General features: G+C 31.8%; 2 protein-coding genes across 4 annotated transcripts; both read right to left on the bottom strand.

Annotated features, from left to right (window-relative positions):
- Nucleotides 1-4417: 4417 nt before the first annotated feature.
- LOC114407281 (dihydroneopterin aldolase 2-like) lies at nt 4418-7162 on the bottom strand. Of its 3 annotated transcripts, none has more exons than XM_028370325.1 (3): nt 7022-7162; nt 4906-5104; nt 4418-4763 (listed from the first exon to the last, which is right to left on the bottom strand). In XM_028370325.1, exons 2-3 carry the CDS (start codon nt 5100-5102, stop codon nt 4562-4564), a joined length of 399 nt encoding a protein of 132 aa, XP_028226126.1. In that variant the 5' UTR covers nt 5103-5104; nt 7022-7162; the 3' UTR covers nt 4418-4561. The 3 variants fall into 3 exon arrangements, with proteins under 3 accessions (XP_028226126.1, XP_028226127.1, XP_028226128.1); XM_028370326.1 differs by having other exon boundaries at nt 4906-5107; nt 7022-7161; XM_028370327.1 differs by lacking the exon at nt 7022-7162 and adding an exon at nt 6405-6545.
- A 3386-nt stretch (nt 7163-10548) lies between these two features.
- LOC114407280 (ubiquitin carboxyl-terminal hydrolase 8-like) lies at nt 10549-17524 on the bottom strand. The gene is made up of 12 exons (XM_028370324.1): nt 16993-17524; nt 15803-15944; nt 15629-15688; nt 15439-15534; nt 14855-15199; nt 14597-14737; nt 14227-14397; nt 13582-13839; nt 13307-13458; nt 12239-12793; nt 11764-12037; nt 10549-11240 (listed from the first exon to the last, which is right to left on the bottom strand). Exons 1-12 carry the CDS (start codon nt 17475-17477, stop codon nt 11133-11135), a joined length of 2787 nt encoding a protein of 928 aa, XP_028226125.1. The 5' UTR covers nt 17478-17524; the 3' UTR covers nt 10549-11132.
- Between the last annotated feature and the right edge of the window lie 1960 nt (nt 17525-19484).

Raw genomic sequence — 19484 nt, 5'->3', positions numbered from 1 at the left:
CTAAATGTAAAATTATTTATAATTTGATTTATTTCAATCTAACTTGTAAAAATTGAAATGAAAAGTTTAAATTTAAAAATAAGTTTTCTTCTTGAGAATAATATTAATATAAAGTATTTATGATAAAAATAGTGATTAATTTTCATCGATGATCATAAACATATACATACAGATAAGACTTATTTCATACTCTAATTCTGACTTATGTTAATAAATATTTATGAGAGATGTAAATTGAAATAATTAATTTTTATATTTTGAATGTGATTTTAAAAAAAAAATCCAATCAAGTGGTGCAAATCCGGCTGTGTTGACCCGATTAATGAGGTGACATGAATGAATGTGATTTGACAAGCATCATCCATCTAGATAATATCTACATGTACCAGATATCATTAATTAAAATTCAATTATGTACGTTTTCATTTTTTTTTTAAATCATCGAGTACTGATATGTTATTTTTTTAAGAATATTTAATAAGTTATTCCTTTGAAGAATTTTTAATAAATTTAAGAGTATTTTAAAAATGAATTTTTAGATCCAGTAAATTTTCATAGAGTTATTTAATATTTTATGATATGAATTCATCACGATTAGAAAGAGCATAAACGTTTTAATATAAATGAGATATGTTTTTATCACCAACAATCATTGATATAGGTGGTAATGGTTAGTGTTTCTTAATTAATTAAAGAGACTTTGTTTCTTATATCTAGTTTTCGTGTGATTCAAAGTCCAGGGATTTTGTTCCATGCGATTCTAAATTTTGTGATGTTATTATCTTGTATCAGGTTTGAAATTGTTCCTCTTTGTTGTTAGTGATCTGTCTTTTATTCAAAATGCAAACGCTGGATTGCATATCCTCATTTGATTGGATATACTCACTATTAGATTCCACCTTTTCATCTTCTCGGCCTCGTGTGTTTGTGTGTGATTTATGTAGACATAATCTGTTTTAATCTTTCTAAAATATCCTTTGTTGAGGTTAAAGAAATCATTAATTTGGATTTGTATTTAAGAAACAATGCTTCATTTTAATGGTTCTGTCTACGGTTAAAAACTGCTTCACCGGTGACGCATTACAATTTACTATTAGATATATTAATAAAAAAATAAACGGCTTAGATTCTTTACGTGCAACCGGTTAGTATATTTTAAGGATTTTGCATTTTAGTCCCTATATAAAATTATCATTTAGGGTTGAATTTGCAAATTATTCATTCAGAAATTACAAGGTTCTTGTTTAATTATTTTGGGTTTCTTTTCTCCAGATCTGGGTTTTTGTTTAATTTTTTGATTGATTTTATGGTATCCATAATTTATCGATCCCAAACAGAAGCACTATAAGTATAACCCCAACCTGATTCTTAGATATGGGTTTTTTCCTTCGAGTCTGGGTTTTTGTTTCTGTAAATTTTTGGTGATTGTTCAATGGAAAAAGATTGTGGAAGCCACGTGAAGGGTTCTGGGGGCAAATTTGGTCCCAAAATGACAATATTTTCGTTTGTGTTCAACGTAGTTTTGTAATTCGTAATTTCTGGACGAATTTGTGTTCTATTGCATACTGTGTGCACGCGATTTTTCTATTTAATGTAGAAAGGGTTATATGCTAATTGGCTGAACTTGTTCTTTACAAAAAAAATTCCTTATCTTTTCCACATTGTACATGATTCAATATAAGATTATCTAATAACTATGAATGATCAAGCACCTGTTTTAAACTAATTAGTAGTTCACTACTGCTATCTCATTTGACTCCTTTGTTAAAATTAACAGACCTTTTTTAACAATTTTATTTTATTACAGACCTACTTTAGCAATTTTAGTTTGTAATAAACACCCGGTCATTTACCTGCGATAGCAGGTGAAATAAAGTGCTTCACCCGTGGACCAGTTTTTAGCTACTTTACCATAGCCAGCACCCATTTTAATATTGAATAGTTTCTTTGCCTTCTCTTTTTTATGTTGAGGTGATTTTTGAAGTCATCCTCTTACTTTTTCTTTGGTGAGCATTTTCGAGTCAAATTTGACCCACCATTTTATCTTTATTGATTGTAGTATTGTACCGAATATTGGACATCTAAACCTTGAAGGATCTTGATAATAGTATAATCCCAAGATATAATCCAATTAATACCTAGACTTGCAACAAAAGAAACAAGGATAAATCCTAAGATAAAATTTCTATTTTCTTTGAAAGGTTGATAGGTGGTTTTGGCATAAGTAGGAAAGATGTTTGTTATTGATCCAAAGTCTTAAAACCATTTAATGAACCATTTTGAAAATTTTAAAGAAATTCCTCTCTTGAACCATAAGACTCAAGTGTGTTGGTCAAGCTTAATTATAATAAAGCATGCATGTTGTATCAGATATAACAATAATCTTGATAATTATAGAGTTGGAAATTAAAGGACCCTGAGAAGGTATAAGATAATGTATGGATTGTTTGTAATCTTGGAGTTAAGAATTTAATAATCTTGACTTTTGAATATATAATTTTCCCGTCTTTATTGGTATTGTGAGTAATCTCTATGGAATTAGTGTAAATAAGGATGAATTCATAGAATCTCCAACTTTTCAAAGGATCTTGACAAGGGTATTGCCACAATTGAGCAAAAATATATCGAGTGATTTTTCTAGGAACCATTCTCTTTCAAGTTACTAGGATGAGAATTGGGGGAAGCTGATTTTTCATGATAAAGATGTTCAGGTTTTTGAGGTTTTGGGGAGACAAGGTAAAAAGGTTTGACAGGGATACTGTGATATTGTATGGTGATAAATTTATTGTAAGACAGAACTACAAGATTTTTTATAGGTAGTGGTGTCCCTTATTGAACAATTTGAGCAAATGGATTGACAAGGAATCCGTTTAACTGAGTTTAGTTGAATTGCATGATTAAATCCACCAATTTACATAACTCATCCCAATGCAACCCATTAATCCGACAAGTCAATAATCGATTGGATTGAGTTACCCATCAAGTTCAGATTTTTTTTAATTTTTTTGTAATTTTAAAATTAAAATATTTAAATAGTTTATTATATTAGTAGCATAATTTATTTGCATTTGCTGTGTAGTTGATGTATATAATAGTAGTTTATCTTTAAGGACAAGTTGAGTTGAGTTAACTCATTTGACATCGCTAATATTGACAATTTATAGATCGACAATTCTTAATGTTATTGAATCAAATTTTGAAGTGGTAGTGTTAAAGGTCCCAGAGGAGGGCGTATTGATTTTTGTTCAAGTTTTTTATTTTTCACTCATTCTTTTCCTTAAAAATATAATTCAGTAAGAAAATTATGTAATAATTTTTCTCTCTTTTAATGTACAAAATAATTTCAAAATCAAAGCAAGATAATAGAGCTCATGTAAAAAATTGTTTTGGAACAAGGTTGTAATATCATTTTGAAGAACATTGAAAAATAGTTTACAATCAACCTTCAATAAAAAAAACTTTGTTGAGTAAATCATCTCAAATTTTGTAATACAAAAAGTATTAATAAAATCTCTTTTGTAGAAGTAGAGTAATTTTATTGGGCATGATGTTACATACCTAAATGATATATTTTTTTTCTTTTGAGGAATTAGAAATAACTTATTTTAAGATTCTCCTATATCCTATTTCTGGTAATGAAATTAATCCTTAATTTTTTTTTTAAAAAAATGTCATTTTTGCTTCTAAAACTATCAAATAATGGTTATTATAGTTCCTAAAGTTTTGATAATTGGGACTAAATAAGGATCAAAATGGCCTATGTGTGATAATTTCAAGACTAAAAGGATACTAGTATTATAATTTTGAGCACTAAATTGGTTGATGGTACCAAATATGAATGATGACGAATTGACGATATAATATCGGATGTCTGTGAATTTTGGAAGATGAAAGAAGAGCAAGAATGTTTCTAGCATGGGATGCTAATCTGAAAAAGAAATGGTCATTGAATAAGCTTTGTTCAGTACGATTTATTAATTATAACGGCCTACTTCATCTGATGAGTCAGGCATCATAAATCGAAGCTACAATCATGCATTGATTATCTTTGTCGACATCAAGACGACAAGACGATAGTTATTGGCTTTGAATTTCCTTCGGTTCAAAGTTATGAAATGTGATTAAAGTTATACATTCAAGCTTTTATAAGCCCATAAAAGATATGGGAGGAATTACAAATAAAGAATTTGTTATCAACATAATTTTTTTTTTTTTGGAAGACTGAACATAGTTCTCTTCATAAGGAAAAATTGAAATCCGAAGGTTATTCTTTTCAGGCTTCTTGAATATTCTATCTATGATAGTTAATTAGTTACATATAAAATTTACTCACACACTTAGGCAACTCATTAAATAACTGTCTCACTGCAATTTTTTGTTTTGGAGAATCCAAATTAATTGTATAGTTCCTTTAATATGCCTAACTTTGATCTTTTAATTTCATTAGCAAGATTGCTTAAGAGAGAAAAGACTAATGGGGCATGAAGGAAAGAGTTACATTACTTTTGTATCAAGTGGAATGTGAAAATATAAAAATTGTGCAGCAATAAATATGAAATTTCTAGCCTGACAAGTCGCTTCTGCGTCTAAGAATCTCAACGCCTAAGTAATCAACTGGACCCCGAACTGCCACATGAGGCTTTCCAACCTTCACTCGGACAGCAGATATTTCTTTATGATTTGTAAGAGTAGTGATTGCAATTTTTTGGGCCACTGACTCCAGAAGATTGTGAGGTGACCCTTCAAGAACTTCCTTAGCTATACTGCATCACCAATTATTGATATGTTAATAAGATCTACAGCTATTAGATTAGCAAATTACCAATATGAAGAGCGCTACTAGCAATTTATGCAATCAAACAATGAAAGCGGAACAATGACACGCTGAATTTGTTGGTTGCTCACTCATATATTTCTGTGTAACTAACAGAATCTGATAAGTGATCAGATTTGCCAGCTGCTTTGAGATCCATCCAAGCATCTATATCTATGAAGAACTTCTGGCCCAGTGTCCTTTCTTCAGGCTTTGCTCCATGAAAACCATGGAATGACAATCCCCTCAACATGAGTTTGTCTCCCCATGTCGGTGCATCAGATTCCATTTCTGCTGAAAACAATGGCAAGTAAAGATGCAAAGGTGTATTTAGTTTTAAAAATCAAATTTAACAAGTGCCTTTGTTAAATATAACCATCACTCAAAACTCTGAGTAACACACTGATTCACAAAAAGAACTTCTTGATTTATTAATCCACCTCATATTGATTCTTATAATAAACACATGCAAAAAACAAGTATAGAACAATACACGATGAGGCAGTAAATCAAAGCAACAACAAAATTAAAGTGTAAAACTTGTACATCAATACTTTCCAGCTGCAATTCAATTAGTGCCCAACAGAATATGCTTTAGCTTATAATCAAGACTGTGAAACATTGGACCTTGACTTGCTCAGTATTATACACAATCACACCGTGCACATTTTTGTCCAAAAAGTAGTCTGTAAACTATACAACAGTATATAAATATAAAATAAAAACACAAGTTCTCATCATCAGGCCACACTTTCCAAAAGCAATTTCATTCGGCACCTCTCAGCTATTAGTTGAATCACAGGTTCAGTACCCATAAAAGGTTGCTTGTCTGAATTTTATACGTCCCTATAACAGTCTAACATCTCAACCAACCAGAGAAAACAAGGATTCTTGATCTCCTAGCACAACAGAAACTAAACTAAAGGAAAAAAAAACCCCTCCTTGAGATTTAATCAAATCCACTTCCAACCAAGGTTTTGAAAAACAGTTTGTGAGCACAATTTCAACTACAACGTCAAGGCTTTTGGAGTCACCACAACTGCAGTTGTGGCTGCATCAGCCACATTTGTTTACAATTTTCCGCAACATCAAGAATTTCAACGAAACAACAACTATAACCGCAATTTAAAACTTTGCTTCCAACCAAACCAAAATTCCAAATTCTCACACACATACCTAATACACAAAATACTAAAAGTATACAGTTTTATTTGTCATAATTAGAATCAAAATCCATACGGATAATTGCACATCATTATGGCAAGCAGAGAATATATGCATTTTTGTGGCAGTTGGATCATTGAACTGTATAGTTGCTTCAAAAGAAATTATCACACCCTGGAGAAGGACAACTAAATTGTTCACATGGATAAAGAGTCGAATTTTAAACCAGAAAAATAAGAGATCGTGGGAGCTATAAAGATAGTCCAAGCACAATTTCGACTACTATTAAGTTTAAGTTCTCTAATCTATATATACTTGAAACTCAGGATGAAATCACTAGCATGCAATCACTACCCATTCCAACACAAAATGACGAAAAAACATAAAAAAAAAAAAATGAGAAACCTAGAAAGAATAAGATGATGACCTCTGGAGCTCGTAGGGCTGTGGAATGCAGCATCCAAATGAAAGAGATCCAAATAATTTTGAAGTTAATTTTAGTATACGCTGTATGTTTACCCCTTTATTACTTTCAAAAACATTCATGATTGGCACTACCAAAGGAACATTTTTTTTTTTAAGTTGAATGGTTAAAGCAACTTCACCTGATTGGTTAGTTTTTCTTTCGGTACAATCTTGCTAATTACATTTGTACGAAAAAAAGAAAGAAAAAAATAGCAACCCTTTCAAAAGATTAAAAGGAAACATCGAAAAATAAATAAACCAAGTGGTCCTAAGTTAACAATGGGAAAGTGAGACAATTAATAAAAAACGTTGCTACATTTTAAGTCCGAATCCATATCATCATCCGCACTAACCTGAATAGAACACAAATTTCTGAATCGCAGAAATAAGAAATAATTCTGGGGAAAGGTGGGTGAGGTGATATGGGTAAAGCAGTGGTAAAAAGAGTAGAGGAATTATAATTAAAAGAAAAGGAGAAGAACGTGTAAAGTAATAGTACTGAATTGGTAATTATGTTTAAATTCAATCGAAAAAAGAAGTAACAGATGCATAGTGAGAGATGGAATGGAAGGAACTCACATCACAGACACAGGCGAGAGTGGCAGCGTCGACACTCACCACCGTACACCAAACAATATCTTTCTGTGCTAGTCCCTCACTCCCTCGCCTCTCCGTGCCCCACACTTTTAAACCAACTTTATCTTTAAGTGATTTATATTACCAAAAGAACTGTTCTATACTATTATACGAGTAATCTTTTACTTTTCGGTACATAATTATAAAATTCTTTAACTAATTCACCTTCACATCCCATAATTTTTTTTACTAATTAACTTAAATTTATCAATTATTAGTATTATTATTTTAAAATTATCATTTTTTTATCTCTCTATTCACATAATTGTTTTTTAATGTTTAAAGAGAGAATAATTTGTTAAAACAAAGCTTGAAAAGCATGAAGCCCTAATTTAATTTTTAGTTTGATAGTTTTACAATGTCCAACACATTTTGATTGATGAAGCATTTGTATTGATTGTTTTTAATCTAGGCATATGTGTATCTTATTTTTTATCTGTTACATGCATAATATTTGATCAGCTGTGAAGTATATGAATATTTCTTTGTTTTTAAGTTTTTTAAGAATTCACTTCTACTTGAAATTTAGTTAGCAACATCAAATTAATTGATTATCTCATTTGGTCATCGATTGCCCAAGTCAATTTCAAAAAAGGAAGATTATGCAGCTTAGGATAATCGATTATCTCATTTGATAATCAATTACCCAGTTTCAGGAAATAAAGAGAAGTTCTCTATTTGGATCTATAATCGATTATCCAGACAATAAATGAACCGATATTCTCATATTGAAACAAATTAATCGATTACCTTTTTTGATAATCAATTAACCAATTTATGAAATTATAGAACAAAGAGAATTTTGATGTTACCAGTTTTTATAATTGATTAGATTTGTTTTAACTATAAAAAATTTATAAATACCCTTGTGTGTTTTATTTTTTAAAAAGAAAAACTCTTGATTTGTTCAGAATTTGTAAAAAAATATTTGAAGAGAATCTTAAAGAAGAATAGCACTACAATATGTCTAAAGATTAAAGTTGATCAAAGAATCACTCATTTTACAATCATGTATTGATCAACATGTGAAGAAACATTGAAAATCGAAGAGTTACACATTTTTGGTGTATTCGATCATTATCTTTTAATCTTTTTAAAGTGTTGTTCTTGGTTAGAGTTACTAGGGATGTTGAAGAATTGAGAGTTTTAATTCTGGATATTTTCTTATAGGATTCAAGAGAAATATTTGTTTTCTATTAGAGAATTGTGTGTGCATAGTATTTGTACTAATGTTCTCTATATAGTAGGTGTTTTAAGAGGACTTAGAACAAACTAGATGTAAGTTCAAATTAGAGTCAATCAACATAAACTTTTGTATGATTCTCATTCTCTACAACTTAGAGTTTTGTAATTATCTTGGGAGTGAAATCGATTTCAAAAGATCATCATAAAATTTTCTGTTTTCTAAAGGTTTTTTGAGAAAACTTTGATTGATTTAAATGGTTATTTTTAATCAATGTTAAGAATGATTTGGTAAAGATTTTAAAAATTCAACCCCTTCTAGATTCTTGACATGATCTAACATAATTTAATAAGGATATGTACGAAAAAAATTTAATACATTGAAAAATTAAAAAATAATCTTATAAAAAGGTCAAACAAATTTTTAAAAGTCTTATAATTAGAAACGAAAAAATATATTCTTAATTTATTATAAATAAGACATCTATTTATTTCTCATGCAAGTGAAATATATTTAGACAAATTAGTAATTCAAGCCACATTTATCAGTGAAAAAAAAATCTCTCTAATTACAAGTAATATCATCAAATATAATTACTAATTAAATTATTTAATTTTATGAATATTTATTAAATAGAATTCTTAATTTAACTATTTTCATCATTCTTAGTTAATTAATTAATTCTTAATTTTATATATATATATATATATATATATATATATATATATATATATATATCTTATTTTATGTATTTATATTTAACAATTAGTATATCTTTTTCCTTTACCAAGTAACCGTCTCACTCTCACCCTAGGCCTAGGGGCTTCTCTCTGCTAAGACTCAAGCTCAAGTACAGCACATGATGCAAGCTCCATTGGAGCTTGTAGGCCTAGGATCTTCTTCATCAATGGATTCCTTTGCTTCTTGAAAGATGAATGGCAGCGGAATGGAGAAAGGAAGAGAGAGATGAGACGTCACTTCAAGGAGAAGATGAGTCTAGAAGAAGCTCACCACCATAGGAGACCATGGATAAGAGCTTGGAGGAAGAAGGAGATGAATGAGGGGAGAGGGAGAGAAGAGCACGAAATTTTGTGCTCTAAATGAGCTTTGAAATCTGAAGTTTAATATTCAAATGATCAAAGTTGAAAAAAATGCATACACATGACCTCTGTTTATAGCCTAAGTGTCACACAAAATTGGAGGAAAATTCAAATTTCACTTGAATTTGAAATTGAATTTGTGGAGCCAAACTTTGGAGCCAAAATTTCACTAATTATGATTAGTGAATTTTAGTTATGGTTCAGCCCACTAATTCAAGATCAATTCCAAGATTCTCCACTAAGTGTGCTTAGGTGTCATGAGGCATGAAAAGCATGAAGGACATGCACAAAGTGTGACTATATGATGTGGCAATGGGGTGTAATAAGCAAATGCTCACCTCCCCCTCTAAAATTTAATTGGATTGGGCTTCTACCAATTCAATTAAATTTATTTTCAACCACACACATCAAATATCCACTTAGTGCATGTGAAATTACAAAACTATCCCTAATACAAAAACTAGTCTAGGTGCCCTAAAATACAAGGGCTGAAAAATCATATATTTCTAGGGTACCCTACCTACAATATGGAGCCCTAAATACAAAGACCAAATATAATGACATTCTAGTCTAATATGTACAAAGATAATTGGACCCAACCTTGGCCCATGGGCTCAGAAATCTACCCTAAGACTCATGAGAACCCTTGGGCCTTCTCTTGCATCTTTGGCCCAATCTTCTTGGAGTCTTCTATCCAATACCCTTAGGGGATAGGATTGCATCAGCACAGCCCTTTTTTGTTGGACAATATGATTGTATGAGATGAGATTAACGTGCAAGATGGTTATTCGATGAAGTTCTTAAAATGGTGACTAAACATTGGATATAAAGTTCGTAAAAAATCACTACATTTCTGCTGTGACCCATCGTTGTTCGATTATTTCTTCAATTAATATGTAACTTGAATATTTTATTTGAACAAAACACAAACTACATAAGCGTAAATAATTTATTAAAGGTTAAAATAAGACATTTTTTAGATAAACAAACTCCATTGCAAAAACCTATGGACTTGCATTTCTAGAAACTCGCTTACCAAACTGCCAGAGGTGCAGTTTCTTCACTAGCGTTGTTAGCAACCACCGTTTTAGTTCGGAAAGAATCTACTACTCCCACGTCATATTTTGAAGCGTATGAAAATTGCAAATGACCACACAAACACTATTGACCAAAAAATAACCAATAAATATTTCTCAAGCATTTCAGTTTCAGATATTGCTAATTCAACACTTACAAACAATTGTGAGTAAAAAATTGAAATACAATATATCGACGTTTCCCTACCGAAGATAGGAAATGTATAGCATTAACTGAACAAGTCAGACATACAACTTGAAAGCACGGGCAATTTTGGCCTAACCAAAGAGCACCAAGAAGAATGGGATTGAACCACGGAGGCAAAAAAATGTGTAATTTTCCATATCTAACATAATCATGACTTAAAAAGAACCCAAGCTACATCTGCTTTAAAAAAATGGTTAAATATTTTCAGGATGCATATATACATGTCCGACATATGTAATAATCTATCCTTCCGGGTTTAAAAATTGAAGTCCTACCCTCTTTTTTTGCCTGTAGCTTCTAAAAGCTGTACAATCTTAAATTCTTTGCATTTCTCTTCACTTGTCTCAGTAAAACCCAACTGGTACCCGCTTAAAGCAGCAATTTTGAGGAAATCAGACAACTGCATGTATAGGCAAAAGGTCTGAAAAGCCTCAAGCATCCCATGTTGCTATATCACTAATTACACAATTGCATCTAAAATTTCCATCTAAATTTTCCTGTAGAAAAGAACATAAGCAGCAGGAGTCTTTATCATGTCCTCACTAATAGATTCGACCCTGCTGTCATCAAAATCATACCATTTATCATAGCCATACTGCAAGGGGAAAAAAGTTGGATAAGCATAATTATAACGAATATAATATTGTATCAAGAGATTTAGTTATAGCAAATAACCCGAAAAACACTAAAATTGTATCAACTAAAATATAAATCAATAAGATTAAGGATGGCAAATAAAAACTACATGAAAGTCATAAAATTATATGGAAAGCTAATGTGCGATAGCATCCTCTGGAACAAACTTCTAAAAAACTAAACTACCAAAACATATTTCACCGCCTCTGTTAGTCTGTAAAGCTCTCTTGATATCTAACATATTACATTTGTTACTTTTAAGTAATAATAACAAACACTTTGTTCCCTGATTTTAAATATTTGAATTAGAAATGGTCAAAATTTAGGTAATTATTAGTAAAAACAGAACATAAAAAACAAATGTCTTCTCAAACCAATCAAGCTTAGTTTTTCTATCCCCTAATATTATAAAAAGAAATAGAGAATAATTCATTCTAATGTTTTAACAGAGCAAGAGCCATTACAAATTGTGAGGTACTTACACGGACAAATGCTGTATAGTGACCTCCTCCTAACCCTCCATAATGACAACTAATTGCATATAGCACATAGCGGTTGGAAGACTGGTTATTCCCGTGGGCTACATATGTTGACAAGTCCAGATCATTAATTGGGAAATCAACAAATGTTTCCAGCTTGTTCTTGAAGTATCGGCTGAATGAGAACCTCTTCAAATGAACAACAAGAATTTCAGGCAATCTCCAAAGATCTAGTTTCTTAGATGCTTGCTGAGGATTTTTGCAGTTAGGACAGTACCTTGCGAACACCAAATTGCAATATCAAACATCAGAAAAACTGTAATAATATATCTATGCCCATTTAGAAGATAGGGACATTGATCTTGATTGACATATAAAACATGCTGACTAATATTATTGAAGATATAATGTCTTAAAACAAAAAGAAAACATCTTCATAGATAAAATAACAGACTTGATTTATCATATATCAACTAACCACATGTCTTCTGGCCCAAGAGGTTCCTCTTTCAAGAAAGCTTCAAGGCACTTGTAAATAGAAACTGATTCTTGCATTCTCTTGGCAAATAGCTGGGGCTTGAAAACCTCAGGCAATGAATCAAGCAGGTATGTATCATACATTTTAAGCATCTTATCTGACCACAAGACAACTACCGCAGGCAGCCTTCCAGACGACATTGTGACTTGTGGTAATGGTTTGTTCACTATTATCTTGGCCCTCTCTAATCCTTGCAAGTAGAATTCAAAGTCAGTTGAAGAATGAATGTCATCCTCTGTTCCACTGTTTGAGTCTGCATCATTTACTATTGCTGCAGAGTTAGTAGCATCACCCAATTCATCATGTTCACTTACTCTTTTTTTAACACCATCATTCTTATCATACTCATCTAATACACCTTCAGTGCGCATCAGAAATGGATTGATTAACTTCAGAAACTCCCTTTCAACATCATCATATCCACAGGAAATACTGGACCACCTTGTAACAAGGGGAATACCAAACAACCTGTTTTCTAACCTCTCCTTCCCAAAACTGTAATACATGATACATAAACATAAATTTAGTGCACCAAATAAAATCAAACAAAGGTATTAAGGTAAGAAAATTGAGAAACAACCAACAGAACAACTTCAAAAACAGACTCATCTACCTAATACACATGACATTTAACACCAAAACATGCCGATGTAACCATTTCAGAAGCAAAAATTATTGCAGAAGTCCTGAAAAATGTGTATGTTTTATACTCAAGGCATACAAGCCCAACTTGTATAAATCAATCAAATTAGCAAGCTTAGACAAAAAGGTAGGTTGTTTGGGTATTTGCAAAATTATATGATGACAGAATCTAAAGTTCTTTTTTATTCAAATCTTGGAGTGGTAAGGTGCTCCCAACAGTTGAGGTCATGGCATGATGGCCACAGTGGGATCAGTACGTATTTCAGGTCTTGGGGTACACAATAATTATTCATGACATACAGGTAAGAGTATTGTAGGAATGAAACTGAAAGGAAAGGAATGGAATGGGAGTATAGAAAAACTTACTTTTCCGCCAAATGTTCATGCAGAAAAACAACCAAGGGACTAGGCTCATTACACTTCTGCATTCGGTAAGCGACAAGTTTGTCCTGATCTCTAATTTCAACTAACAAATCAGATGGATCCTCAAATACTCGAAAAATTTTATTCCTGTATATCTGTTTAAACTCCATCAAGTCATAATTTTAATAAGAATACACACAAAAAGTGTTTGCATTAGATAAATTATAGTTAAAATATCTTAATAACGTTTTATTTAATTTCTAACTTTTGCAACATACCTCAGCCACCAAGAGGGTTTCATCATCTCTCAGAGAACAAGAAGCACTTAAGGCCCCAATAAGATCCTTAAGTGTTCCACTTTCAAGCACTGTTACTGTAATTGCGGAAGGTGATGTATTCCCATCAGTGCTTATGACTGTCAAAGTCATGGTCCGTATCGTAGTAGAAGGTAAAGGAAGAGATAGATACATAAAAGGGTCAAATGTGATCGAAACCTTCTTGCAAATAGGGCAAACCAATGTCGACCGAAACTGACCCTACAAGATAATGGAACAAAGTATAGTGTTGTTATAGCTTCCTAATTACTGTATTGCTTTTATCTCTTAAAAAAAAAGTAATGAAATAATTGTTTTAAACCTCATATTCAATGTGGATGTCAACCAGTCAATAAAAGTGAGCACAGTGGCAGGTGGCAACTAGTAGCCACTTCACCATAACAATATTATGCCAACTCCTTTAATAAATAATATTATAATCTGATATACAACAAATTAAAATATCTCTTTTGAGATATCTATTTGATTGATTCCATCAAAATTTCTAATGCATCTCTGGTACAAAAAAATAGAGGGTACTGAACCCAAAATCATGTTAAAAATCCAAATGATATTCTCACATCACGGGGAGGGTCCTATAAGACTCACTTGGCATAAATCAACTACAATGGAGTCATTGCGAGCAAGGTGATTTCGCCAATACTCTTCTGCCACTTCTTCATCTGGACGACCATCTGCATCCTTAACTTCATGATATGGTTTGCGTTTTACACGATTAAGGTCTTCATGCAATCCATCCAACAAAAAAGCAAGAAGTTCCTGCATGCCGGAAACTTCAATATTTTATAAAATTACTTCCTTTTTTGAGAGGTTATAAAATTACTTCCTCTCATCAAAACAAAGGAAAATTCATCAATGATAAGAGATGCCCATGGAAACCAGAATTGTTTTAATGCATATTTTGCATTACTACTACTACTACAACTATTATTAATATAAAAAGATGTAAGGTATTAACTTGAGAGTCATGCTGGCTATAACCACTAAACTGAGGAGCAAAATTAGCTAGTTTCATCTTAAACGTTCTTGGTGCAATGGGTGCTGCTCCAGGAACCCACAGCTTTCTAAGCAAGTCTCCAAAAGCTAGAGCAAGTTCTCCCTGAAAAATGTTTTTACAAAAAATAAAAAAAGTAAATTAATAAATAATATTACAAAAAAAAAAAACTGTTTAGAAATGAGACTACATAACTTATAAAACAGAAAATAAATAGCATACATTCATTCCCAACGGATTTTCATAATTTATCTCTTTACGATAATCTCCAAGGAAAAAATCAACAAGCTTTGGGGTGTGAGCCAAACACTGAATGGCACTATTCATAAAACATGTATTTCCAAGATTCTGTAGTCCTGTCAAGCCCAAAGATCGAATTGCTCTACAGCTACTGCCTCGAAAATGGTTGGTCACTGATACGCAGGGGATCACATTGTCAGTGCTTCCATTCACTATAACAGAGCCACTATGTGAACATTCCATCTGAGACCTATCTAAAATCATCTCATTGCGCCCATTACCCCCCATAGAATCTGGAAGTCCATGAACTTGTAACTCCAGAACAACCTGAATAGACATGGAGCATCAGAAAGCTATAAACAGACAGAATAACCGTAAATAATAGATAGAGATATTAAAAAAAAATGTGAAAAAAGTTCAAATTTATCAGGTACACACATTGATTTCAACATCCCACCAGTAGTTATCAAACATCTAGTTCCTTACTAGACCGCCACAAAACTGATATTTCTTTAAAAAGATATATATCAAAAGAAAACAAAGAAAAATAATGGATCACCAACTACCTCTTTTCTAGGTTGACCAGGAGAATCGTTTGGCAACCTAGATTTGTCATTCAAGAAGAACTGGGTTGTCTGCCCGGAAAAGTCCCAAATATGCACCTGCAACATCAATAAAATAGAAATATATGTAACTAAGGTATGATAGAAATTAGAAACCTATAAACAAAATAAAATCAATAGATAGCTAACTTACAGGGTTATATGCAGAATTGAAAATGTCACAAGCTTTCTCATAGAAGGCAGCCACATTTTCCTGAAATCATGCCACTTATTATCAATTCGAGCAGCAGGAGTACTGTTTATACAAATCTACTTTAAAATAAAATAGAAAATACAATTCAAGCAACAAGCAAATCATTAATTCAACCTTTTGGCTTATCTTTGCTACCAGTAAACTGGTTTCCCATGAAACAAATATCTTAACTTGCAAGGGGAACAAATCTGGCAAACAGTCCTCTTCATATGGGATGCTTCCAAAATCTTTCACTGCATTATTAAAATCATTATGCCTACAAGAAGAGTGAGATGAATGATGAATCAATTTTCTACTTCTGCAAACAATATGTTCTTCTTAGAATATCTGGCGGAAGATCTTTCATCAGTAGAAAGAAGACTTAAAATATCATTCATTGCTGTTAAATCATTATGCCAGTGGAAAAGCAACAATAGAATATAAATCAATGTTTATAATATACGCATAGAATGATTGAGAAAAGAATAAAATCACTGTTGCCTCCCATTCTGAATAAAACCTGATGGCTAATGTCACATTGGCATTAAGAAAAGACAAGCACACCAAGTGGGATACTCCTAGCAAAGTCCATGACTCGTTTACTGCACCCTGTTGTTCTTGTAACCATTTCTGTCAACTGCCAACATCATATGATAATAACCAACAGGCAGAGTTGGAGGAACATTTATTAGCACCACACCACAATCTGATCCTTAAATAATTATCCACCACTTCCTTTTTTTAGGCTCTTGGTATTTGCTTACCAGCTGCCAAGTGCCAAGGCAAGTGCAGGCAGGTGAAGTAATGCACAAACTATTTGGCCTATACAGTTCCTAGTGTTGAGTTAATAGTTAGTACCAGACATGCCTGGTGCTGTTTCAAGTTTCAACCATGGTCTCTAATGTAAACTTAATAGAGCAGGCACAGCCTGGGGGACACGACACACGTTTGGGCCTTATGGATGGTGACATCATCCATAGAGCTGCAATTAAAACAAAGAGCATGACCATCTCCAATTCGAAATCCAAACTCCATCATCCTTCTGTGCATAACCTTGTAAAGGTTAGAACTTGCAACAACCCCTTAACATGGAATTGGAAACAAAGACATTAACACATTATTCTCGCAACTGCCCAATGGACTTCTTCAATACCACACACACAAAAACAATTATCTAGACTACCCCATTACCTATTTTGCAACCCTAAGAGGAACAACATGCCTAAAACACAACAAAAATTCCTACGAACACATCAAAATTTCAATTAAAAAAAATGGCAGCAACAAGTTAGAACCACAATAACATAATTATTGTGGTGACTCACCGTTTGAGAGCACGCAACCAAAGTCCCTCGGGAACCAAGGCATACTGACGCGCAGAAACCCCAATGTTGTTGTTGTGTGGGTCCTCTTCCTTCCTGAGATGAAGCAAAATCTCGGCTTCGGAATCGGAATTGCACGACACCGTATAAAGCACGGCCTCTCCTCGATGATCAGCTTCTTCATTTTTTTGCGCTTCTTCGAGCCACCAGGTGTAGGGGAGGAGGTAGAGGCGCTCGAGGGCGGCGAAATCGCGGTAGTGGTCGTGGTCGTGGTCGCGGCGGTGGGGACGGTAGGGGGAGGAATCGAGGTCGTCGGAGAAGTAATCGGAGAAGAGGTTGTTATTGTCCATGGTGGCGGGTAGGGTTTGTGAGAGTAGGAAGCGAGCGAGGGACTTGCAGAGATGATGGAGAGTGGAGAGAGAAACAAGAGCGAGAAAACGGGTCGGTTTCGGAAACAAACGGACCAGCCTCTCGGATAAACGGGTCATAGAATAGAGTTCTCCCTTTTCTATTTCTTAGCTACGTCGTTTTAAAACACACACACTTCTTAATTCTTTCTTTGCTCCCTTTTTATCTTTTCCAAAACAAAAACATACCCTAAACTGAACGATTAATAATGGATTAGTCTGTTCAGATTTCTCATAATCTTTATATAATTACTATTGCTTTGTGAAAAAAATCTCTATCCGGAAGTTAAAAAGAATTACCCCGAACTGCTATTAAAGTTCATTGATTATAAGACGAAATCTCTACCAACAAATTAACTTTTAATGTCATAAAAAAATAACTTTTAAAACAAAAAATGTTTTAACGGTTGGAAAATATTTTGAGATTATTTCTATTTTTTTAGAGGAAGATTATTTATGTGTTTTTAATTTTAAAAAACGAGTCAATATAAAATATTTATATTATATTTTTAAACTATATGTAAATTTTCAAATAATTGCTGAAACTATTTTTTAAATTGAATCCTTAAACTAAAAAAGTATTGGGTCGTGAAGTTACTTTTGGCGGATTAAAATTATTACAAAATAACAAATTGTGTTGATTTTTAAATTTTAAGAATTTAATTAAAAATTTTACATGATCAGTGACCTAATTAAAAAGAAAATAGTTTAAAAAGTTATTTAAAAATCCCAAATAATTCAAGAACCTATTGAGAATAACTTAGCCTTCAATCAATAACCATTTTTATAAAAATTTGTAAGAGGGTTCTTATCTAGAGTTTAATTATCATTAAATGTTAATATAATGTTTCTTTTACATTAAAACAAAATTTGAAATCATTCTTTGAAATGATTTTGAAGATAATTATGTCTTTATCCTGTAATATATATATATATATATATATATATATAATAAATTGTAAGTGTATTTAAATTAAATTTTATTATCAAATCAATAATCATATATAATAATAATTTGTGAATAAATAGTAATGTTTTTTTACATTATCAATGTATTTAAATTTTTTTAAAAAAAATATGCAAGTATTACACAATCTTTCAATTAATAAAAACCTTCTTTATTAAAAATAGTGAAATATAAATTAATGAAATCTTAATTTTATTAGTGATTTTTTAATTATTTAAAGGTAACTTAGTTAGGATAAATAATTAAATTTAAATTTTTTTTAGAGATGGATTTTTTTGGACTGATTAAAAAATGGAAAATATTAATTACTAAACAATTTTATTTAAAAAATTAATGTATCAAACTTGCAGTAAAATTTTCTAGTGGGAAAACATTAATTAATGTAATTTCATTTTATGAATCGTTAGGATTTTACTAAAAGTTTCAAGGTTTGGGGAGTTGTGATAAAGTATCGGTATCTGGATGGTTCCAGCGGACCCTCTTTTCTTTTGCACTTGTTTTAGCAAAAAAAGCAATGCAAGGCCCCTCTTCCCTTCACCTTTCAATGGTAGGATCCATTTTAGCTGTGGACCAATATTTTTTAAGTAACTTTTATTTTTCTGATTGGTCAAACTCGATCTGTTGCAATAGTATATGCTGCTTATGCAGACATGGATCAACTTTGGCGTGAAGAAAAATTATACTCTTAGAGTGTGTTTGGTTTACATTTTCATTTTTTGTTTCCATTTCTTATTTTTATTTTCTGAAAATTATTTTCATTTTTAAAAGATTAGAATTCTGAAAATATATTTGGATTGACTTATTGTTTTCTGTTTTCATAAAATAAAAATATTAAAAATTTATGATATATTGACTTCTTGTCTTTTTGTATTTTTAGATTTGTTTAAAATTACATTCATTATCACCGCAATTTCATTTTACCGAAATGAAATTTTTGTTCTCAACTAAAAACACTGAAAACGAGAATTTATTGTTTTCATTTTCTGGTTGTTTTTTGTTTTCATTTTCATTGAAAATGTTTTCAGAAATTCAACCAAACACATTTTCATCACCATTTTCTATTTTCAATAAAAATGAAAATAGAAAACAATCAAACCAAACACTCCCTAATATTTTGAAAT

Source organism: Glycine soja, chromosome 3 (genome assembly GCF_004193775.1).
Source record: "Glycine soja cultivar W05 chromosome 3, ASM419377v2, whole genome shotgun sequence".
Classification (NCBI taxonomy): domain Eukaryota; kingdom Viridiplantae; phylum Streptophyta; class Magnoliopsida; order Fabales; family Fabaceae; genus Glycine; species Glycine soja.
The sequence above is the reverse complement of the archived record's forward strand: the minus strand, read 5'-3'. Positions and strand labels throughout refer to the sequence as shown.